Raw genomic sequence first — 22,812 nt, 5'->3', positions numbered from 1 at the left:
TGGTTAGGGAGTAACTCGGTAATGGACACAAAGAACAATTTTTCTTGTATTAATGAACATGCCAATAATATTGATTCCTTCATGATCTATTGTATACAAATTCTGAGTCAATTCTGTACCACATAAATTTGTATAAAGAATTATGCTTCAATTAAGGAATAAACTAAAAATATTTGTAATAATTATACATTTAATTTTATTTACACATCGGTTTTATTTTTTGAATATAAATAGACATTTAAAAGGAAAAATGAAATAAAAAACTGTGTTAAGAAAAGAATAGGATGTGCAGCATCCTGGGTTCCTGTCACATCTCTACATATATAGTATATATCAGCATCTATGTTCTATAAAACATAATCACTTTTATGGATTAATCTATCTTGATTCTGATCACAAACACTGACTTTCTAAATGGTATTTAATGTTGGTGGCACTGCATGAGACAGATCACTTGGAAGGGGCAGGTAAACACAATGGCACCAAGAATCAAGGAAGCCAGATTCACACCTTTCTTTACCTAGCTGTGCTTGTGTTCTGAAAAGGTCACTTAACTATTCTTACTTCCGTCTTTCTTATAGTAATAATAAAAGCTGTCCAAAAGTTATTTGTGCTGAGGTACCGGTGCAACGTCTTTGTCACCATTTTGAGGGCCTCTTTGATGTCCTTGTTCCTAAGACTATAGATCAGAGGGTTTAACATGGGAACAAAGATAAGATAGAAAACAGACAGCACTTTGTGCTTCACGGAGTGGCTAGAGCCAGGATGCATGTACACAGAGAGGGCTGTGCCATAGGAGAGCGTCACAGCAGCCAGGTGGGAGGCACAGGTGTTGAAGGCCTTGGAACTTCCTTTGACTGAGGATAATTTCAGGATGGAAGCTGCAATGAAACCATAGGATAAGAGGATAACAAGCAAAGAACCCAAACCCACAGAAATAGCTACCAGAAAAACAATCATTTGGCAGATGAAGGGATTGGAGCAAGACAAAGAAATAACCTGAGGTATGTCACAGAAGAAATGTTGAATGATATTTGGCCCACAGTAGTAGGCATGAAAGCAAGAGACTGTTTCAACTAAACTACTGAGAAAACCAGTCCCATAGGCCACAGCAATTAACTTCCAACAGCGGCCAGGGACCATGATGGCTGAGTACTGCAGAGGGCTACCTATGGCAACATAGCGGTCATAGGCCATGGTGGCCAAGAGGCAGCACTCAGCCAGACCCATCCAGTCTGCAACAAAATACTGAGTGGCACAGGCAAAGAAGGAAATTGTTTTCTCAGCTCGTAACAAGTCTGACAGCATCCTTGGGCTGATGGAAGAAGAGTAGCAGAGGTCTATGAATGACAGGGAACTGAGGAAAAAGTACATGGGTGTATGAAGGTTAGAGTTGATCCTGATGAGAATGATAAGACCCAGGTTCCAGATGAGGGTCACAAGGTAGATGCCCAGGAAGACTGGAAAGAGGATGAGCTGCAGCTCTTTTTCATCTGAAAGTCCCAGGAGAATAAACATGGCCACAGAGGTGTGGTTTCCATCCTCTTCCATGGATCTGCTTGGTGCCATCTGCTGGGGAAAATGTGGAGAGGAGGAAGTGGTTTTATTCTCAAGAAAGCAAAAAGAAATACACTTAATTTTTTTTTCATTCTTCCTGCTGGCAATATAAACAACCTTAAGTAATGAAGGTTGTGTGAGTTTGTGCTATCCATGTATGTTCTAAAAAGTTCTCTTTGGGTACTGACAGTAAATCATCATTAGTATGAGACCACCTAAAATATGTTAATTCTTTATTTTCTCATGCCAGATTTTTCAAATATATGAGACTTTTGAGATAGGCCAAATGAGGAAAGTAATGTCATTTCTCTATATGGTGAAACAGGGACAATTCTACTCAGGCATAAATGTGTTACTCACTTAATGCTTTGCAAAACCCATGAATAGTGCGGGGCCTCCTGTATATAATGAGGATATTTAAAATATCTTTAGGTGATATTTAAAATATCTTTGAGAACTTACATTCAATTAATGGAATGTCAGGGAGAACTGATTATTCTGTTAACTGCTTTTCTGCTATCAGAAACCCTGGAGAGATGAAAGAATAATGTAGGAGGAGGATGGGAAAAGTTACACACCAAGAAGCAGCTTGGAAATGGATGTGACTTAACCAACTTAATGACTCCAGGAAAGCCCCTGAGAAATTAAACAATAGATGGTTGAAAGATCAATGATGCTCCTTCCTTGCATGTGTGTATTTTTCTTTTCTCAAATCAGAGATATTAATGAGATATATTTTCTAGGACAGAGATACCTAATCTTCTTTTGGTCAGTGACACTTTTTAAAAAAAAAATTTATTTTATTTTGTCAATGTACGATGCGGTTGATTATTGTGGCCAGTTCCCAAAACCTCCTTTCCTCCTCCCTCTCCCCGCTCCCACCCAATAACCTCATATCTGTTCGCTTGTCATATCAACTTCAAGGAATTGTAATCGTGTCTTCTAAAAAGCTTTTGTAAACTCTGAACCCTCTACCCAGAAAACTGTGAACACTTATCACCATTGAATATAGCTTTTTTGCTTTGTTTTGTTTGGGGAGTTTTCTTTTATTCTCATTTACCTTCATGTCTATCCTTTGTGCCCACCTTAATATCTTTTCTTCTACCAGGGTGAGTGACCTCAACTCATATAAAGTTGAAGATACTTAGACAATTACATGGAGATTAGAAAACTGAGGCAGGATTTTGGGAAGTTCGTTTCTTTTTTCACACTGAAGCCAGTCCAGGGAAAGCAAAGCACTAATGTTCAGGCTAAATGGTAACTAAAGAAAAGATTATTTTTATATCAATCACTATGTGTTCTTTTGATGACTCCATAGCTGTCACTCTCTCTAAGTAGTCATTAGAACATCCCATAACCCAAACACATTTTTATTGAGATCAGCTGAAGTTACAAAGAAAATCATGAAAAGCCTTGAGAGTTGGAAAACGGGTGTTAAATACAGCCTGGGAATTTTGTTTAAATGTAGAAGTTCAAGTATTGAGCATTTCCCTTGAGAAAGGCTAGGACAACCATGGAATAAACAGTCTATGAACTACAAATATTTGCTAACAATAGCCTTCCTAAATGTCTTCCTTCTCCCCAACCATTTCCCAGTCTCCTAGTTACAAAAAATGAATAAAAATAGAAAGTCCTCATAAAAGCTTAGACTTATATTCAGAAAAGGTATAATGTTCTTTTTCCAAAATCAGATCAGTCATTGCTTCCTGGAGCACTTGTTTGAGAAAAATTCTGAAGAAACTAGGTGATTAATCAAAGAAAAAAGTGAAATTGTAACTAACATGGAAGTGTAGAATGGTAGCAGACAGGAAATTCATTTATTATCCCAGAATTAGAGAATGATTCTGTCCACAGTGAGACTGAATGGACAGCGAATCTGTTTGAAAGAGCAGGAAATTTTATTCATTATTGTTCATCAACAAAGCTATGACAACAAAAGATTTATTGAGTAGTGATAATTATACTCATCTTATCCTTGTAATCATGAAAATATGTACAACTTGCTCTAATTTTTACTCATTCAATATTGTAAACTTAGGGATGTTGTGCTGTTTACCAAATAAAGTATTAGCATTCTAAAAATTGCATTTATATTTCTATTATATGTCTCTGGAACCAAAATTAGATCTTCATGCTCTACATTCCACATCACTTAAATATCCATTAGTTTTGTTTCTCTATTTTGTTCTCTTTTAATTTAACAGATCTCTCTTCTAATAGTTTCATTCTATAAAAAGTTTTTATAATTTGACATTTAATCCATCCATGTGTTTCCCATTTCAATAATAATGATTCATTTTCTCTTCTAGAATTTCCCGTTTTCTCTTCTAGAATTTCTATTCTGTTCTTTTCCCAAATAGTCAATTTTGACAGTCTCTTGTGGAATATACTAACATTAATAAAGCAAATGTATTTCACAGGGTCTAGCTTTCAAGGCCCTGTAGTTTCAGGTATACCCTAACTTTTTAGTATTACACATGGAAATGTTAAAATAATACTAACTTTGCTTTAACAATACTTTTTGGTCTTAAGTGTAAAAACTTGACCTATAGCTTTTGCTTTTTCTCTTAAAAATAATTTTTAAAAATGGGGGATATGTGGCGTATACTAACATTTATAAAGCAAATGTATTTCACAGGGCCTAACTTTTCAGAATTATACATAGAAGTCTTAAACTTGCAAAAGACAGGAAACTTTTCCCAGGCTAAACTCTGTTGTAGATAAAGAATTGCAACACAGCAAAGTTGCTGGCTCTAAGGGCAGATGTCCTTGCTGCAGCTAAACCAAATGTTTGTTGCCATGACACTTATCTTCCTGTTCTTTTTGTAATCACCTATGATCCTTTTCTGTAACTTTCTTGTCTGGAGAATAAATACTGAAAGAAAACCCTAGTTTAGGGTTAGTTTTCTGAAGAATGCTTCTCTCTTGAGGGTTCCTAGAAATTTATCCCTTCAGAGACTTTCACTGCTCAGAAGAAATGGGCTGTGAATAATCCTTTCCATCTCTATCACCCTGGGAGAGGTGACAAATGGTGCCCCATGTGAGGAATTCTGACTCCACGGATCAGAGACCAACCTGCCAAGCCTTGGAAAGTAAAGGATGTCTGATATTTATATTTGCACATCCTGATAAGGGAATACTAATCCTGGTAAGTGACTCACAGGCAGCTCTTAATTAGCATTGCAAGCCTGCAGCAGGTCAAGCTAGCTTTCAACCCGAAGGTTTTTTTCTTTTTCTTTTACTTTTAAAATAAGGAAAATTCTTTAACAAAAAGGGAGACTCAACATAAATTCCAATTCCAATGTCTCCTTAAAGAATCCAGCTGTAAAGTAACTGAATGGCAGCTTGCAAAACTGTTAGTGGTTATTAGAAACAATGTCCTTGGTACCCCAAGGAAGGGAGACTGGACATAAAAAATTGGAAGTGAATTGGTAACTGGTCAATTATGCCATGGGTCTTGGTAAGGCTTCCCATCTAACAACTTGGAATCTATGTCAACTCACGCTGAGATCTATTCTAGACCTTAACAAAAAATAAAAACATGTTTATGTCACCGAAAAAGGATAAAACTTAATCTTTGCCAGTAACTGAAAAAACTTTAAATAGTACAAACTAAAGTAAGTTAATATTTCTTTGCAATGGTGATTTTGTTTGAGCATGTTTTCTTTTCTTAACTGTATGTGCTTCTCTTATTCACCAGGGTCTCTGAGGCTTCTTGAGAAATGCAGCCCTAGTGCCAACTGGACCTCATTTTGGGTCAGCTGCCTTTCTCTGAAAATCCCAAAAGTCAAATGGATTCATCTCTGTCTGTTTAATAGCTCTGCCCTTAAGCTCAGAAACCCATTTGAAAAATGAAAGCTAGAACGAAATCAACCTGTTTTTCTTATCTTACTTTCTCTAAAACAGGGTGAGGCCTCAAGCGTAAGCCTTAACATTCATTAGAAACAAAATTTAAATCTGACTGTCCTTTCACACTAGTGAGTTTTTGATTTTATTTGTCTCATTATATTCAAAACATACCTTATAGAATCCTCATTCTTTTTGTTTATGTCTACATGTATATGAAATGAATGTTATGTCCACATGTTCATATGTTCATATCTGTATGTGTGTTTGTGTTGTCTGCATGGTACCAAATTGGCTTAAAATTAATGCGCTCTCATTAAATAGATAAATATACTTTTCAAGTTCATGTGACTTTAATTTTCTGAAGTTTTTATAAAATAAGTATATTTTCAAAAACTGATTAAAACCTTTTGCCTAAATTTGTCTTTAGGTCAATGCATTTTGTGGTATGTTTAGTGCTTGTTTAATTTGTTTTAGGACTAAAAGCTGTAAGAGAACTGGCTTCTGAGCTTCTCCCAAAGCCCTGCCCATGTCTTGTTATTAGCTTGTGTCTGGTTTTAAGCCTCTAAATTCTGAACACTAAATAGAGGGCCATGGTGAAATCAGAGGACATAATGTGTCCACATTACATGGGCCATCAGCTGCAGGACAAAACCCAACATGTGTCCTCCTTATCTCAGCTCTGCCTCTTACATCAGCTCTGCCTCTGGGCCATGCTGAGAGAAACAATATCTCTTAGACATTATCTTTGTGAATGCTGCCCTCTGCATTAAGCTCCACATGGCCTCTCTGGATTCCACATGGCTCTAAATGTCACATGGGTACTTGGGACACAGGATAGCTAGTGAAAGAGGACCTATGACCAATAGGTCAAAGGCCCTAGTTAATTTTAACTGAGAAGGGTATAGAATTAATACACCAAGTTTTTGGCTGGGAAACCATAAATATTTATTTGGAAAAAACAACTGAGGCTCAACCTGGGCTTTGTGTAACCTGCTAATGACTAATGGATCCCCATTAACTAAACCGAATGTATAAAAATATTCTTATCAGCACACATCTTTGCCTGGGTTTACTAATCAAACAGGATTACATTTGTCTTTGCTAGAGGTTTTCTAGTTGTAAACCCAGCCCAAACCAGAAAAACTTTTCTATAATTTTTAGACAAATGAGGCCAACTTAACACTGATAGAAAAGAAACAAATATGTAAAAAATTAGGTGATATTTTTCAAAAAGCTATGGATGTAAAGATGTAATTGTGCTTAGAAAAGCTAAGGGAAAAAATATTTCTTTGTGAAATGACATCTGGTACGATTTATTCTTGTCCTAGAGTAAAATAACTGGCTATTTACAAAATAAAAAGTATAGAAAAAACTGGGAAAACTGGGTATCCATATGCAGGAGAAAGAAACTAGATATGCATCTCTCACCATACACTAAAATCAACTGAAAATGGATTAAAGACATAAGTATAAGACCCAAAACTGTAAAATTACTAATGAAAAATATAAGTGAAACAATTCAGTAGTTAGGTCAGGGCACAGGCTTTATGAACATGAGTCCAAAAGCTCAAGCAGCAAAAGAAAAAATAAACAAATAGGACTATATCAAACTAAAAAGTTTCTGCACAGCAACAGAAACAATCAACACAGTGAAAAGACAACCTAGAGTGGGAGAAAATTTTTGCCAGCTATGCATCTGACAAGGGACTAATATCCAGAACATACATAGAACTCAAGCAATTATACAATAAAAAAATAAATGATTCTATTAAAAAATGGGCAAAGGAGCTGAATAGACATTTTTAAAAGGAAGACATACAAGTGGCCAACACATATATGAAAAAATGCTCAACATCACTAGTCATCAGAAAAATGCAAATTAAAACCACATTGAGATACCACCTCACTCCAGTTAGACTGGCTATAATCAAAATGATGGTGAATAACAAATGCTGGTGAGGGTATGGAGAGAAGGGAACACTACTGCTCTGTTGGTGGGAATGTAAATTAGTACACCCACCTTAGAAAACAATTTGGAGTTTTCTCAATCTGCTACAGATAGATCTTCCACATGATCCAGCAATCTCTCTTCTGGGTATATATATCCAGAGAAAAGGAAATCATCATGGCGAAGAGAAACCTGCACTCCCGTGTTTATTGAAACTCCGTTTATAATAGCCAAGATATGGAACCAACCTAAATGTCTATTAATAGACGATTTGATAAGGAAACTGTAGTATATATACACTATATACTATTCTGCCATAAAATGAATGAAATACTCCCATTTGCAACAACGTGGATGAACCTGGAGAAACTTATTTTGAGTGAAACAAGCAAAGCACAGAGGGATAAATACCTCATGCACTCATGAATATGTGGGAGCTAAGAGAGAAAGGAAGGCAGGAAAAGAAGACCACAGTAGTCCCATGAACAAACAGAGGAAGGGAACATTCCTAGGGCTACAAATTGAAGTTGAGGGGAGAGTGCGAGGAGGAGGGAGGTTGGGGGATAATTGGAAGGGGACAAAGAGTACAAAAGCAATTTCTGCTAATGGTTATGTCCCCAATATGAATCTGGCCCCCACATCATGGGCAGGAGGTGGGGAAATCAGGTTTGTATCTCATAAATATTCAAAATAAATAGATAAAAATGAATGAAAATAAAAAATACAAATAAAAAGTATAGAAAAAATAAAAAATCTAAAGTGTGTCATTGAATGTCTCAGTAAGTCATGGTAATGGTTTGTGTGGATAAGTTTGTAAAAAAGGTTTTACAGTAAAAGGAATGACTCGATTTGAATGCAAATTATGTGGGACTTTTTCTAAAAATTAATACCAAAAATATTCTTTACAGAGTTAAAGTTTTCTCTCCTACATTGGAACAACCAGAATTCCTAAAAGCACTTAATTGCTTTTAATAGAAAATTGTAAGAGGTTTTCTTTATCTTTTAGATACCTGGCCTAGGAAACTTATTTTGTGTTTTATCATGATAATTTCTTGTGCTCTTGGCCTTTGAAATCCTTTGTCACTTGGTTTTATTTTTGTAGTGCTTTGTGATTTTATTTAACCTTTGTTTTAAGCCTTCGTTATCTGACAAACTTTCCAAAACCAAATTCTTAAAACACAACCTTTTGACTAGAACTATCTTTGAGGGATTCCAAGAGCACTGGAACTTCTCAAAGGATATATATGAGATATATCAAAACCAATTGGCTTATTTGATAAATTAGACTATATAAAAAACATTGTCAAAACAAGAAATAATGTTTGACCTTCTTTTCTTATACTAAGATGTTATTAGTATGTGTTCCAAAATTTTGTAAGGTTCTTGGAAATCTCTGTCTTGATGTAAATGCTACCCAATCATAATCTTTGTTCAATTATAATTTTAAAATGTTACATCTTCAAAAATTAAATTATAATTTTAAAATGTTACGTCTTCAAAAATTTCATCAAAAAATCTCTGACAGGTACAGTTTCCTGACAAACTTTGATTTCACACCACTGAACTGAATTTCCAAAATTTTAATGAAGAAACTGATGGGTTTGTGAAATTACTCACCAAGGTCAAAACAACCAAAGTTAATTACATAAAACTAATGAATGGATTAAAAGGAATTACAGGTTTTTACAATTTTTATTTTGAAACATCACTCATTAATGTCTTGTTTTCCAGATTGAATGAAACTCTCTCTCTTAAGCTATATCACTCATTAATGTCTTGTTTTCCAGATTGAATAAAACTCTCTCTCTTAAGCTATATATAACTAACAACAGTTTGGTAAAAATATATTTTAAAACAGAGGTAAAAGCACTCATTTTCTCCCTTTTTGATCCCCCAGAATTTAGAAACTTTGAGTACCTTTATGATTACTATGGCAATGTGGCTATTTTGATAAGTTCAGTAATAGTCAACTCTCTCTTTATAACAGGATATAACTTAAAACTTTTGTTTTAAAATAGCATGTCTTTTCTAAGTTCCTTACCCCTCTTCATGTTGCCCTAATTGGGCCTAACTGCTGTTTCATCTTGCTGTTTCATCTTTTCTCCTGATGTGGGACATGACAACCTGAGAATGAGCCTTCCCAGCACTGAGGGATTATACAAAGATAACCTGGGAATGAGCCTTCCCTGCACTAAGAGATCAAAACAAAGAAAAGTGAAACCTTTTCAATCAGAAAATTGATCATCAATGCTTTTATGAGGAATTCTGGACTGATAAGGGAAAAATAATACCTTCTCTACAAATGCAGTTCTCTAAAGTTTCACAGCCTTAAGGGGGTGCCCATGACTTGGATGAGACATCCTGTTCTTAAACAAAAGATTTGTAATTGATCAAGAAATTTTACAAAGATTAGATGCTTTGGAAGTACTGATGTCTTGGATGGGTGAACACCAACAAACTCTCTAGACTCAAAATCAACTATTACACAGAACAGAATACCATTCCAGAGTTTCAACAAATGCCAATAACACCCCAATTCACACCATCAGGAATCATGCCGATGCAACAGCCCTGAGACACAATGACATCATCAGTTCCCACCTGGGATAAATTAAAAGGACTTGCCATGCTAAAATGATACTATCTTTGCTTTAACAAAATGTATTTGTCTTAACTGTGAAAACTTGATCTATACATTTTGCTATTTCTCTTAAAAAAAGTAAAATAAAAATGGGGAATATGTGGACTATACTAACATTTATAAAGCAAATGTATTTCACAGGGCCTAACATTTTAGAATTACACATAGATGTGTTAAGCTTGCAAAAGACAGGAAACTTTCCACGGGCTAAAGTCTCTGTTGTAGATAAAGAATTGCAACACAGCAAAGTTCCTGGCTCTAGGGCAGATGTTCTTGGTTCAGCTAAACCTAATGATTGCTGCCATGACAATTATCTTACTGTTCTTTTTGTAACCACTTATGTTCCTCTTCTGTAACTTTCGGGCCTGGAGAAAAAATACTGTGCGAGAACCCTGGTTTGGGACTAATTTTCTGAGGAATGCTTCTCTCTTGAGGGCTCCTGGAAATTAACCCCTTTGGGGTCTCTCACTGCTCAGAAGAAATGGGCTTTGAATAATCATTTGTTTACCATCACCCTGGGAGAGGTGACATTCTCTTATTCTTGCATCACACTGTCATAGCATTCTTTAGTTAAACATTTTAAACATGCCCATTAAAATTATCATTTAATAATTAAATACCTATTTTTACAAATTTGATTCTACAGTTTAATGTTATTGCTGATTGCTGATCAAGGTGCACAGTTTACCTAAGTGTTTAGTGAATTTTGATCATAATTACATGTTCCTTTGAACTTTATCTGCAGGGAAAATTGAAGCTACAGTTTAAATTGTCTTCCTCCAGAAATGAGTTTTATTATTTCTGTCAGGTACCATGGGGACAATAAGAAGCCAGAATCCCTTTAAATAACAATTTTGAAATGGACATTTTCTCAGTCACCATAGAAATAATACTAAGGCAACATGTCTAAATAAGGAGAGGTTTAAGGTTAAGAGTCATCTGGTGATTTTTTTCTTTTTTCTCTGTCTCCTATCTAAGGCTGAGAGAATTGTACATATTCCTGTCTCATTTTGTGATGCAGGTTTTTTCTATTCATTCCAGCCACCTTTTGAGAGTCCCTGTTTCAGTGGTGTGGGGGTTGTCTCTTATCCAGACACACAAAGTGTTTTTTCACCTACCCCATATATATATGTCCTTTAAAACCCAGGCATTAGGCCACCAGGGTTTAGTAGATCCCTCCTGGGAAAATTCTGGCCCCAGTTCACTCCCTTCAGAGGTCTGCGTTTTCTTGTCATCTTTGTACTTTCACAAATTTATTTGCACTTGTGCTGGTTGAGCCAATTAAAAATGCATTTTAGATTTTACCTACATTTCTTTTTATTTATTTATTTTTTTAATGTAATATATAACACATGCAATTTGAGTACAAAGTTGACATGCAATAGTTGTATACAATGTGTGGTGATCACATCAAGATAGTTTTTTTCAATCACTATAATTCATAATTTTTCTTTTTCTCCATTAACCCATTTCTTCCTTTTTTAGTGGTTTCTGTGAATATATACTTCACCATATTCCCAAAAACATGTCTACAAACAATAGTTTTTATACAAGTCTTGGTCATTTCATCTTATCACTGGCTGTTTTTTTTCTAAAACTCCAATGCTCTTTGATTTCCTTATATTTTTTGCTCCTTGTGTGATTAAGGTTGCCTTGCAAGCAAGGCATGGTATTAAATACCTAATATTTACTGAGTGCATACTCTATTCAAAGTACTATTCTGAATCTTGCTACATTTTATCGCATTATAATTTGGCCTACAGCCCTATGAGTAATGTACTCTTCTCTCTAATGATAAGAAGACTGGGTCACAGTATTAAATAGCCTAAGATTACACAACCCATGAAGAACAGAACTGGGATTCAAATCCAGATGCTCTAGCTTCAGAACCACATCTTAAAATAGTGTTCTCCACCACCTCACTAAAATATATTTATTGCTGCATTGATCTTATTGTTAAACAATATAGAGTGCAAAGAACTATACTTGGTGGTTTCCATGAGGCAAATGATCTCATAAGGAGCCTGTATCCCAGTAAGATGAGAAATATGCCCATGGAGGCATAATACAGCAAGAGAAGGTGTGCAACATGACAAAGAGAGATAAAATCCTGTGGGTGATCAGAAACTGAACATAGGCAGGAAGTTAGAAACCAAAAAGGGCTCCTGCACATTCTTTGCAAAAATTTCTCACAAGGGTTTCTAAAATGACAGTCTATTTCAGAGACATTATAGCACAAATGAACATGGCAAGAACAACATAATTGATCATGCTGTCAATAACAAAATCACCAAATTTCTTCGCATAGTTACTCTTTCAGGAAATGAACAGAAAAACAGTAATCCTGACAGCTTTCCAAGGAAGTGAGAAGAATTGAAAGGGAATTCATGTTCTTCCAGGAAAAAAATTCATGAGGTATCAAACTGATTTGCAAAACATTCTGGTGTAACTGAGAGACAGGGGAGCCTCAGCATTTAGATGGTAACCACTGCAAAGCTTGTTCCTAAGGATATCTAAGAGAGAATTACTACAGCACAGCCTGTCATACTCAAAGAACTATGTTAATCCAGTGATAATGTTGAGAATATTTGGGGGCCCTTTTAATTGTCATTTTTTCCCAACCATCCCACATTCTACCACTTCGAATTAAACCTTACTTTTGGTTGCCTCTTATTTGCCAAGATTTATTCTTCTGTTTTGGATAAAGTTTATATCAGGATAAATTTTATCTTAGTTCTCTTTCTTCAGCTTTTCCTCACAACATTCTTGGTATAATGCATTACTTCTCCCCATGCTTACGTCCATTTAATCTTGTTTAGTAAAGGAAAAAAAGAAAATGGAAAGACAGCTTGAAAAAGTGGCCCCTTTGACATGCTCCTTACTTTTAAGGTATTTCATCTGCAGCCCTTCCTTAAATTTACTTAGGTGACTTTGAAAAAGTTAATCATGTTGTAGGCCAGCAAACAAAATCTGAAGAGTTTTGTCTATCAGAAACATTGTGGACTGGATTAGTCTCAGAAGACCAAGTATTACATTTATTATTCACTAGTGGTCATTCTCTTCCTTTAGAATGTGCCATGTTCACCAAAGCTGTTTGGATCCACTGAATTCAAGAACAATACTCTCCAAGGAGTGTTCTGTAGACAGCTCAAGTTTAACTTTTCAAATGAAACAAATCAGGTAGTATAGGCCTCTCGGATATAACCCACAAACCTTCTTCTGGGTCTATGTTGTCTCACTTTTTACACCAATCAAAGCATTCAAAGATTTTCCAGCCCCAGCCCTGCTACTTTATGCTGAAGTGTATTGACACAGCCTGCATATTTAGGTCATCCCTCTACAGATTTGGTTTTCAAACTAGAAAAGTTGTCATGGAAGCAAAAAGGCTATAACCATGGACAAGGCAACTACTCCTCCTACCCCGACTCCTACAGCTCCCCATTCATCAGGGGTGGTGCTGACTACAACTAAGAGAGTAAATTTGATTACAATAGCAGACACTGCAATGGAGGGTACAGCTATGTCACAGGCTGGTGATTCTACAACTCAGGGGCACAGGGGTGCTAAGGTGGATCTTCTGGGGTTGGCTCCTCATACAAAGGCAAAGAAGAAGGCTTCTTATCACAGTCCAAGTACAATGATCCCAGGTCTGGCCAGAATTACAGCTGTCCTACCAACTCTTAACAGTTCTTACAGGTCAGGTGCTACAGAAATGCAGGCCACAGCATGAACTACCAGTACAAATAATGACACCCACAGAATAGAGATTTGTATCTTCTGCACTTAACTCCTCCCCTTGGAAAGATTCAGTTTTATGTACTATGGTTAACATATCAGCCAGACCCTCCTGGTCCCCACCCTCAACCAATCCATATTGCCCTGTTGTGAGGTGCAGAAAGTCACTCCCCGACCAGTCCTGTGACACATATTAAGCCATGGTTGGGACTCTGTGTCTTCAATTGTCTCTTAATTATCATTACAAATTTGGGTAGGGTTTTTGAGTTCTTGCAGTTCATTATCCATCAATCTGTTTACATTTGGTGTTAGTGTTAACTCACTTTGTCTTTAAATAGTTAGTGAAAGGATAAATCATCTGTTAATGTTATCATAAAGTGCTTTAAATGAGCTTTCTGCATTTAAAAATAATAAATAAATAAGCCATAATGGAAGAGGGCCCTTCATGAAACTTAGACATCAAGGATGATGCTGCTGAGCTATTTGTAAATCCATGATATCCTGCCTGGATCCCAGGCCCTGGACATTCCTTAGAGCACAGTCTCCAGTGACTCACCTAAGAGTTCTGAGAAAGATTTTCTCTCCTGTGATCCAACTCCTTTTATTTTGTGGTGTATCCAGGTTTTCAAAAATGGCCAACAGATATTTCAGTTCTGGCTTCTGAGAGTGTTTCACTCCATCAGTACTCTATGAGGAGAACACCTATTTTTGGCAATGTTTGACTCACTCGCCTCCTTCAGAAATCATCCAGCTATAGAAGAAGAGGGATTTAAATGCTTATGAGCCTTCTCCATCACATCTAAGAGAGGACTTGGTAGCAAAACCCACAACAAAAAAGGTACAATTAAAACCATGCAATCTGTAAATAACCTCCCTCCTAGGTGATAGAAGAGAGACCACCTCTATTAATTGGTCCCTTGATTAATCTGCAAGATTTCTCTTGGGGGTATTAATCTTTGGAGATATTGTCATATCAATGTCACCATTGCATGGGAGCAATGCTCAGAAATCTCTGTCTGGAAGAAACACCAGAAAGCAGCAAACTGTTGGCAACTTTGAGTTCGACTCTCTGCAGAACATAGTTTCTCTAATTTCTACTTTTTTACTCTAAACTAATTTTTCTTTTTTTCTTTCTTTCTTTCTTTTTTTTTTTAGATGAGATTCCATGGATGAGTCATGTTCAGAAAGTCCTGACAAAGAAGTGTGGTCAGGAAGAAGACAAAGAAACAGGTCCCTTCTCTCCCATGCCTCTAGCTTCTGAATTTAAAATAACAAAAGAGTATGAGAGAGAAAGAAAGAATGAGCATATAAAGCAGGGCAGAGACAAGGAGGAGAAGAGGAAGAACTAGAAAAATTATGTACAGACAAATATCCATGAAAAACATAGGTACAAAAATCCTTAACAAAGAATTAAAACACAGAATACAAAAGGACATCAAAAAGATTATACACCATGATAAATTAGAATTCATCCCATGAATACATGGATGTCTCAACATATGCAAATTAATAAATATGATACACCACATACACAAAATGAAGAACAAAAACTATACGATTATCTCAATAGGCACAGAAAAAGTGTTTGATGAAATTCAGCATACCTTCCTAATGAAGACTCTCAACAACTTAGGTATAGAAGGTAGGTATAGCTCAACACAATAAAACCATATATGAAAATCCCACCACCAACATAATCCTGAATGGGAAAAAGCTTAAATATTTTCCTGTAATAACAAAAACAGGACAAGAACACCCACTCTCACCACTCCTATTCAGCATGGTATTATTTGTATTAGCCAAAGATATCAGGCAAGAGAAAGAAATCAAGGACATTGAAATATTAAAAGACAAATTCATATTGTCCCTGTTTCCTGATGATATCATCTTATATATAGAAAAATCTACACACTCTACCAAAAAAACTCCTAGAACTACTGAACAATTTCACTAAAGTTGAGGGCACATAATGTTCAAAAATAAGTAGCATTTTCACATAACAAAAGCAAACAAGCATAAGAGGAAATCATGAAAACTAACCCATTCACATTAGGTACCAAAAGAATAAAATGCATAGGAATCCATTTACCAATGAGGTAAAAGATCTCTATAATGAGGACTGCAAAACCCTGCTGAAAAAAATTAAAGGGTAGACCAAAATATGGAAAGATTTTCCATGTTCATGGATTGGAAGAATTAACATTGTGAAAATGTCCATACTGCCCAAAGTGATCTAAAGATTCAATGCAATCCCCTTAATGTGGATACTGATGACATTGTTCACAGAAATAGAAAAAACAATACTAAAATTAATATGGAACACCAAAAAGATACCAAATAACCAAAGCAATCCTGGGCAAAAAAAAAAGTAAATTAATAAAGCCAGAGACATTCCATTTCCTGACTTCAAACTATCCTACACAGCTATACTAACCAAAACAGCATGGTACTGGCATAAAGACAGATATGTGGACCCATGGAACATAATAGAGAACCCAGAAACCAACCATCATATGTACAACTGATCTTCAGCAATAACACCAAGTACACACATTAGGGAAAAAACAACCTCTTCAGCAAATGGTGCCAGTATAACTAGAGATCCATGTGTAAAAGAATGAAATTTAATCCATATATCTCACCACACATCAAAATCAACTATAAATGGATTAAAGACTGAAATATAAGACCTGAAACTATAAAACTCTCAGAAGTAAACATAAGGAAAATACTTCAGGATATGGGACTGGGCAAAGACTTTATGAATAAGACCTAACAAGTACAGATAACAAAAGGAAAAATTAACAAATGTGATTCTAGGGGCCGGCCCGGTGGCGCACTGGATAAGTGCGCTGCTTGGGAAGTGTGGTGGCGCTCCCGCCCGAGGGTTCGGATACCACATACAGACCGGTTCCCGCTCACTGGCTGAGCGAGGCGCGGGAGCAACACCGAGGGTTGCAATCCCGTTGCCGTCCCTGGTCCGGAACGGGGGTAACACTGAGGGTTGCAATCCGTTGCCGGACACGGAAAAAGACAAAAGACAAAAAAAAACAAAAAAAAAAAAACAAATGTGATTCTATCAAACTAAAACTCTTTTGAACAGAAAACAAAGCAATGAATAGAGTGAAAAGACATTCTACAGAATGGGAGAAAATATTGGCAAATTATATATCTGACAAAGGACTAATATCCAGAATATACGAGGATCTCAAACAACAGTAGTAGAGCAAATAATCAGATGAAAAAATGGGCAAAAACCTTCAATAGACATTTCTCAAAAGACATAAAATGGCCAACAAGTATATGAAAAAATGTTCTCCATCACTATTCACCAGGGAAATGAAAATCAAAACCTCACAAGGATATAATCTCAACCCAGTTACATGGGCACAATCAAATAGACAGGGAATTACAAATGCTGCTGAGGATGCAGAAAAGGGGAGCACTTTTACACTGTTACTAGGACTGTAAATTAGTTCTCATAATGAAAAGAGTATGGAGGTTTCTCAAACAACCAACATACAATCCAGCAATCTCACTACTATGTATATATCCTTAGGAAAGGAAACCATCATGTTTATTTATTTATTTATTTATTTTTTAAAAATTTTATTTATATGTCTTTTAATTTTATTTTGTCGATATACAATGTGGTGGATTATTGTGGCCCATTACCAAAACCTCCCTCCCTCCTCCTTCTCCTCCCTCCCACTCAACAATGTCCTTTCTGTTTGCTTGTCGTATCAACTTCAAGGAATTGTAGTTGTTATGTCTTCTTCCCTCCTGCCCCCCAGTTTTGTGTGTGTGTGTGTGTGTGTGTGAATTTATTTATTTATTTTTAGCTCCCACCAATAAGTGAGAACATGTGGTATTTCTCTTTCTGTGCCTGACTTGTTTCACTTAATGTAATTCTCTCAAGGTCCATCCATGTTGTTGCAAATGGCAGTATTTCATTCGTTTTTATAGTTTAGTAGTAATCCAGTGTGTAGATATACCACATTTTCCGTATCCACTCATCCGATGATGGACATTTGGGCTGGTTCCAACTTTTAGCTATATTTGCTGAAGAGGCAGTCTCTTCCCCAGTGTATAGGCTTGGTGCCTTTGTCAAAGATCACATGGCTGTAGGTGTGTGGGTTGATTTCTGGATTCTCTATTCTATTCCTCTGATCAGTGTGTCTGTTTTTATGCCAGTACCATACTGTTTTGGTTATTATGGCTTTGTAGTATAGTTTAAAGTCAGGTAGTGTTATGCCTCCAGCTTTATTTTTTAATTTTATTTTTTGGCTCAGCATTGCTTTGGCTATGCATGGTCTTTCATTATTCCATATAAATGTCTGGATAGTTCTTTCCATTTCTGAGAAAAATGTCATTGGAATTTTGATGGGGATTGCATTGAATTTGTATATCACTTTGGGTAGTATGGACATTTTCACTATGTTGATTCTTCCAATCCAAGAGCATGGGATACCTTTCCATCTTCTCGTATCCTCTCTAATTTCCCTCAGCAGTGGTTTGTAGGGAAATGATCATGTATAAAAGAATACCTGCACTTCTGTGTTTATTGCAGCTATGTTTAAAATAGCCAAGCTATGGAATCAACCTAAATTTCCATCAATGTAACACTGGATAGGGAAAATGTGCTACATATATACAATGAAACACTATTCAACTATAAAAAGACAGAATGCTATTCTCGGTAGTTAGATTAGTTCAGATAAAATTATGTTAAGTGAAATAAGCTTGGTGCAGAAAGAGAAATACTGTCTGCCCACAATTAGAAGTGGGTGTGAAAGAAAGAAAGGAAGGAAGGAAAGTAACAATAATTACAATAATGTGTTGAGCTACCAGCAGAGAACAGAACTGTGATTACTAAAAGTGGGAAAGGAGGAGAAAGAGGTGAGCCAGTGATACATTGTTTAAGGTCCACAGGGAATGATTAGCTTTGGTAACAATGAACATGTTAATTACTCTGATTTGATCATCACACATAGTACACAGGAGTTGCCTTCAACTCTGTACCCCACAAATATGTTTATTTTTTTCTGAAATTTTTATTTTAGCTTCTTGTATGAAAACTCACTGAGGACCCTACCCCTTCCCTGGACCCAGAGGGAGGCACCTTGACCTGAGGTCTTTCCTGCAGAGGAGAACTGAGCAGACCTGAATTGAACAGGGAACCCCTCCTTTCTATTTGGACCCAGAGGAAAACACCCAGACCTGTGGCCCACCACACCAAGGTGAACCAAGGAGACATTCATGGTACTGGGGGCTCATTCTACTGCCACAGATTGTGGAAGAGGAACCAACATGGTATAATATAGCCACTACCAGACCTACTGTCAAGCAAAGGCAATTCACCACCACAGTAGCAGCCAGGACCACTCCACGGGTAACCTACGGCTCACTCGGCTACAATGATATAAGACGAGTCACCAGTAAAGCCTGCAAATAGAGGAAGAAATCTTTATCCTCATATCCAACCTAGCAAACCCTCTACCAAAAGAACAAATATCGACAAAAATATACTAGAACTATAAATAAACAAGAAGCTATGGCACCACCAAAGCATTACAATAATGCTCAAATTTCAGACTACACGGAACAGAGAAACCTTGAAATGTTGGAAAAAGTATTCAGAGCAACGATCTTAAGAAAACTTGAAGAAATAAAAGAAGAATCAATTAGAGAACACAATGAAACAAGAAAATATATCCAGATTATGAAGGAAGAAATTTTCAAAGAGTGTAGCAGAACTCCTAGAAATGAAAGATTCATTCAACAGAGTAAAAAAGCACAATTGAGAGCTTGAGCATTAGGGTAGAGCCAACAGAAGAAAGTATTTAGGATCTTGAAGATGGTCTTTTTTAAAATAACCCAGGTACACACAAAAAAGAAAAAGGAATTTAAAAAATGAGGAAAATCAAAAAAGATAGCAGACAACCTCTAGTGCTCTAAAATGCAAATTGTGGGAATTCCAGAAGGGTAGGAGAAAGGAGAATGTATTGAAAACCTATTCAAGGAAATAGTAGCTGAAAACTTCTCAAGTGTGGGAAGAGATACAGACCTTCAGATCCAGTAAGCTCAAAGTTCCTCAAACAGATTAAATACAAAAAGATCCCCCCAAGACAGGTTATATTTCAATTTGCAAAGCTCAAAGATAAAGACAGAATTCTAAAAACAGCAAGAGAAAAGCATCAAGTCACCTATAGGGGAGCCGCCATCAGACTAACAGCAGACTTCTCAACCAAAACCCTACAGGCCACTAGAAAGTGGAATGATATATTCAAAATACCAAAAGAAAAAAATTGCAAGACAAGAATTCCTTACTGAGCAAATCTCTCCGACAGAAATGAGGGTGAAACACTGTATATCCCAGACAAACAAAAGTTGTGGGAGTTCAACACCACACAACCAGCCCTGCAAGAAATTCTCAAGGGAGTCTTTCATCTGGAATCTGAATAATGAAGATCACTATCACAAATACACAAGAAAGAGCAAAACCCACTGTTTAAAAAATGTCTGTGAAAACAATCTTAACTTTCATATGGAAATGTGAAAGACCCCAAATAGCCAAAGCAATTCTCAGCAAAAGAGATAAAAGTAGAGGCATAACAGTACCTGCATTCAAATTATATACAAAGCTATAGTAAAGAAAACAGGATGGTACTTGCATAAAAATAGACACTCAGACCAGTGGAGCATAATTTATAACCCAGAAATCACCCCTCAGGCTAACAGCTATCTGATATTGGACAAAGGCAACAAAAATCTACATTGGGGAAAAGACGGCCTCTTCAACAAGTGGTGCTGGGAAAACTGGGTATCCATATGCAGGAGAATGAAACTAGATATGCATCTCTCACCATACACTAAAATAAATTCAAAATGGATTAAAGACTTAAGCATAAGACCTGAAAATGTAAAATTACTAAGGAAAAGTATAGGTGAAACACTTCAGCAACTAGGTCTGGGCACAGATTTTATGAATATGAGCCCAAAAGCACAAGGAGCAAAAGAAAAAAACAAACAAATAAGACTATATCAAACTCACAATCTTCTGCACAGCAAAGGAAACAATCAAGAGAGTGAAACAACAATCTAAAAAGTGGAAAAAAATTTTTGCTAACTATGCATCTGACAAGGGATTAATATCCATAATATAAAAGGGACTAAATCAATTACACAGCAAAAGAACAAATAACCCAAGTAAAAAATGAGCAAAGGAACTGAATAGATACTTTTCAAAGGAAGGCATACAGATGGCCAACAGGTACAGGGAAAATGTTCAACATCTCTAGTCATCAGGGAAATACAAATTAAAACTACATTAAGATACCACCTCACCCCATTTAGACTGGCTATAATCAAAAACATGGTGAATGACAAATGCAGGTGAGGGTGTTAGAGAGAAAGGAGTGCTCCTGCCCTGTTGGTGGGACTGTAAATTAGTACAACCACTATAGAAAACAGTATGAAGCTTTCTCAAACAACTATGGATAGATTTTCCATACTATCCAGCTATCCCAATTCTGGGTCTATACCCAGGGGAATGAAAACCATCATGTCAATGTAGCTCTGCTACATTCTTTTTCAAGGCATTAATCTCTTTGTACATTTTCTCCTTCAGATCTTGGATATTTTTTCTCATTTTGTTGTGTCATCTGACTGAGTACTCTTGTATCTCATTGAGTTTCCCTAAGAATATTGCTCAGAATTCCTTTTCAATAATTTCTAGGACTTCCTCCTATATATGGTCTGATACTTGAGAATTATTATATTCCTTTTGAGGTGTCATATTTTCTTGGTTGTTTTTTTTTTTCATATCTCTAGCATCTTTACAATGGTGTCAAGTCATTTGGTAGAGCAGTTGCTTGTTCTAGTACTCTGGGGTGGGCTTTGATGAGAGGGAGTTCCTCTTGTAGATGTATTTCATAACTATCAGTGAGTGTAGTGTTTGAGTATTGGTTCTAGGTAGATACAGTAATATAGAACAAAAAAATGAATAAAATAAATCCAGAGGCAGAACAGTACCTGGCTCAAATTATACTAATAAGCTACAGTAACCAAAACAGCATGGTACTGGCATAAAAACAGACACATGCACCAATGGAACAAAATAGAGAACTCCAGAATTAACCCACATACTTACAGCCAGCTGATATTTGATGAAAAGCACCAAGAGCATACATTGAGGAAAAAACTACCTCTTCAATAAATAATGCTGGGAAAACTAGTCACCGATATGTAGAAGAATGAAACTTGACCCGTACCTCTTGCCATAAGCCAAATTCAACTCAAAATGGATGAAGACTTAAATATGTGTACTAACCCTATAAAACTCTTAAAATAAAACATAGGGGAAGCACTTCAGTAGGTAGGAATGTGCGAAGACTTTAGGAATATGACCCCAAAAGGAGAGACAACAACAACAAAAATAAACAAATGGCATTATATCAAAATAAAAAGCTTCTGCACAGCAAAAAAAAAAAAAAAAAAAAAAAAAAAAAAAAAAAAAAAAAAAAAAACAACAACAAAAAAACAATTAATGGATCAACAAGACATCCTACAGAGTGGGAGAAATTATTTACAAAGTATTCATCTGACAAGGATTAATATCCAGAATATACAAGGAACTCAAACAACGTAACAGTAAAGAGGGGAGAGGATTAAGCGAGGAACTGGTAAAAGGAGACAAAATTAATTACAATGTGTAGTGTGAAATATATTAATTTTCTTGATTTGAACATCACATATTGCACTCAGGTATTCAATGCTGTACCCCACAGATATGTGCAATCAGCTATATGCCTAAAAAAATCAAAATAAAAAGGAAAGCTTACAAACTTCAGCTAGAAAAATGCAGGTTGGCCACAGGCAAGTGAGTAATAACCCCAGTTTCTGTTGGGATTCCACTTTTGTAGCTTTGCTGTCTAATACATAATCATGCTACCTGATGAACACTTAAGTAAGGGGATGGTTCCCAATTATTTGAAATACTCTTGAACATGATCAATTGGTCTCCTTTCAGGGCATGTTCATTGGTCAAATTCTATCATTGGCACAGAACATATTCAAGAGT

The 22,812-nt window shown here is 36.2% G+C and overlaps 1 protein-coding gene across 1 annotated transcript; it reads right to left on the bottom strand.

Moving 5' to 3' along the window:
* Nucleotides 1-546: 546 nt before the first annotated feature.
* LOC103608650 (olfactory receptor 5A1-like) lies at nucleotides 547-1,569 on the bottom strand. Its single transcript, XM_008593056.1, has one exon. It carries the CDS (start codon nucleotides 1,567-1,569, stop codon nucleotides 547-549), a length of 1,023 nt encoding a protein of 340 aa, XP_008591278.1.
* Between the last annotated feature and the right edge of the window lie 21,243 nt (nucleotides 1,570-22,812).

The sequence above is a fragment of the Galeopterus variegatus genome, unplaced genomic scaffold, assembly GCF_000696425.1.
Source record: "Galeopterus variegatus unplaced genomic scaffold, G_variegatus-3.0.2 Scaffold8665, whole genome shotgun sequence".
Lineage (NCBI taxonomy): Eukaryota > Metazoa > Chordata > Mammalia > Dermoptera > Cynocephalidae > Galeopterus > Galeopterus variegatus.
Note: the sequence above shows the minus strand (reverse complement) of the source record. Positions and strands in the feature narration are given on the sequence as shown.

Bases quoted from the DNA above. Each gene is read 5' to 3' on its own strand.
- LOC103608650 (XM_008593056.1), bottom strand. From the start codon at position 1,569: ATGGCACCAAGCAGATCCATGGAAGAGGATGGAAACCACACCTCTGTG.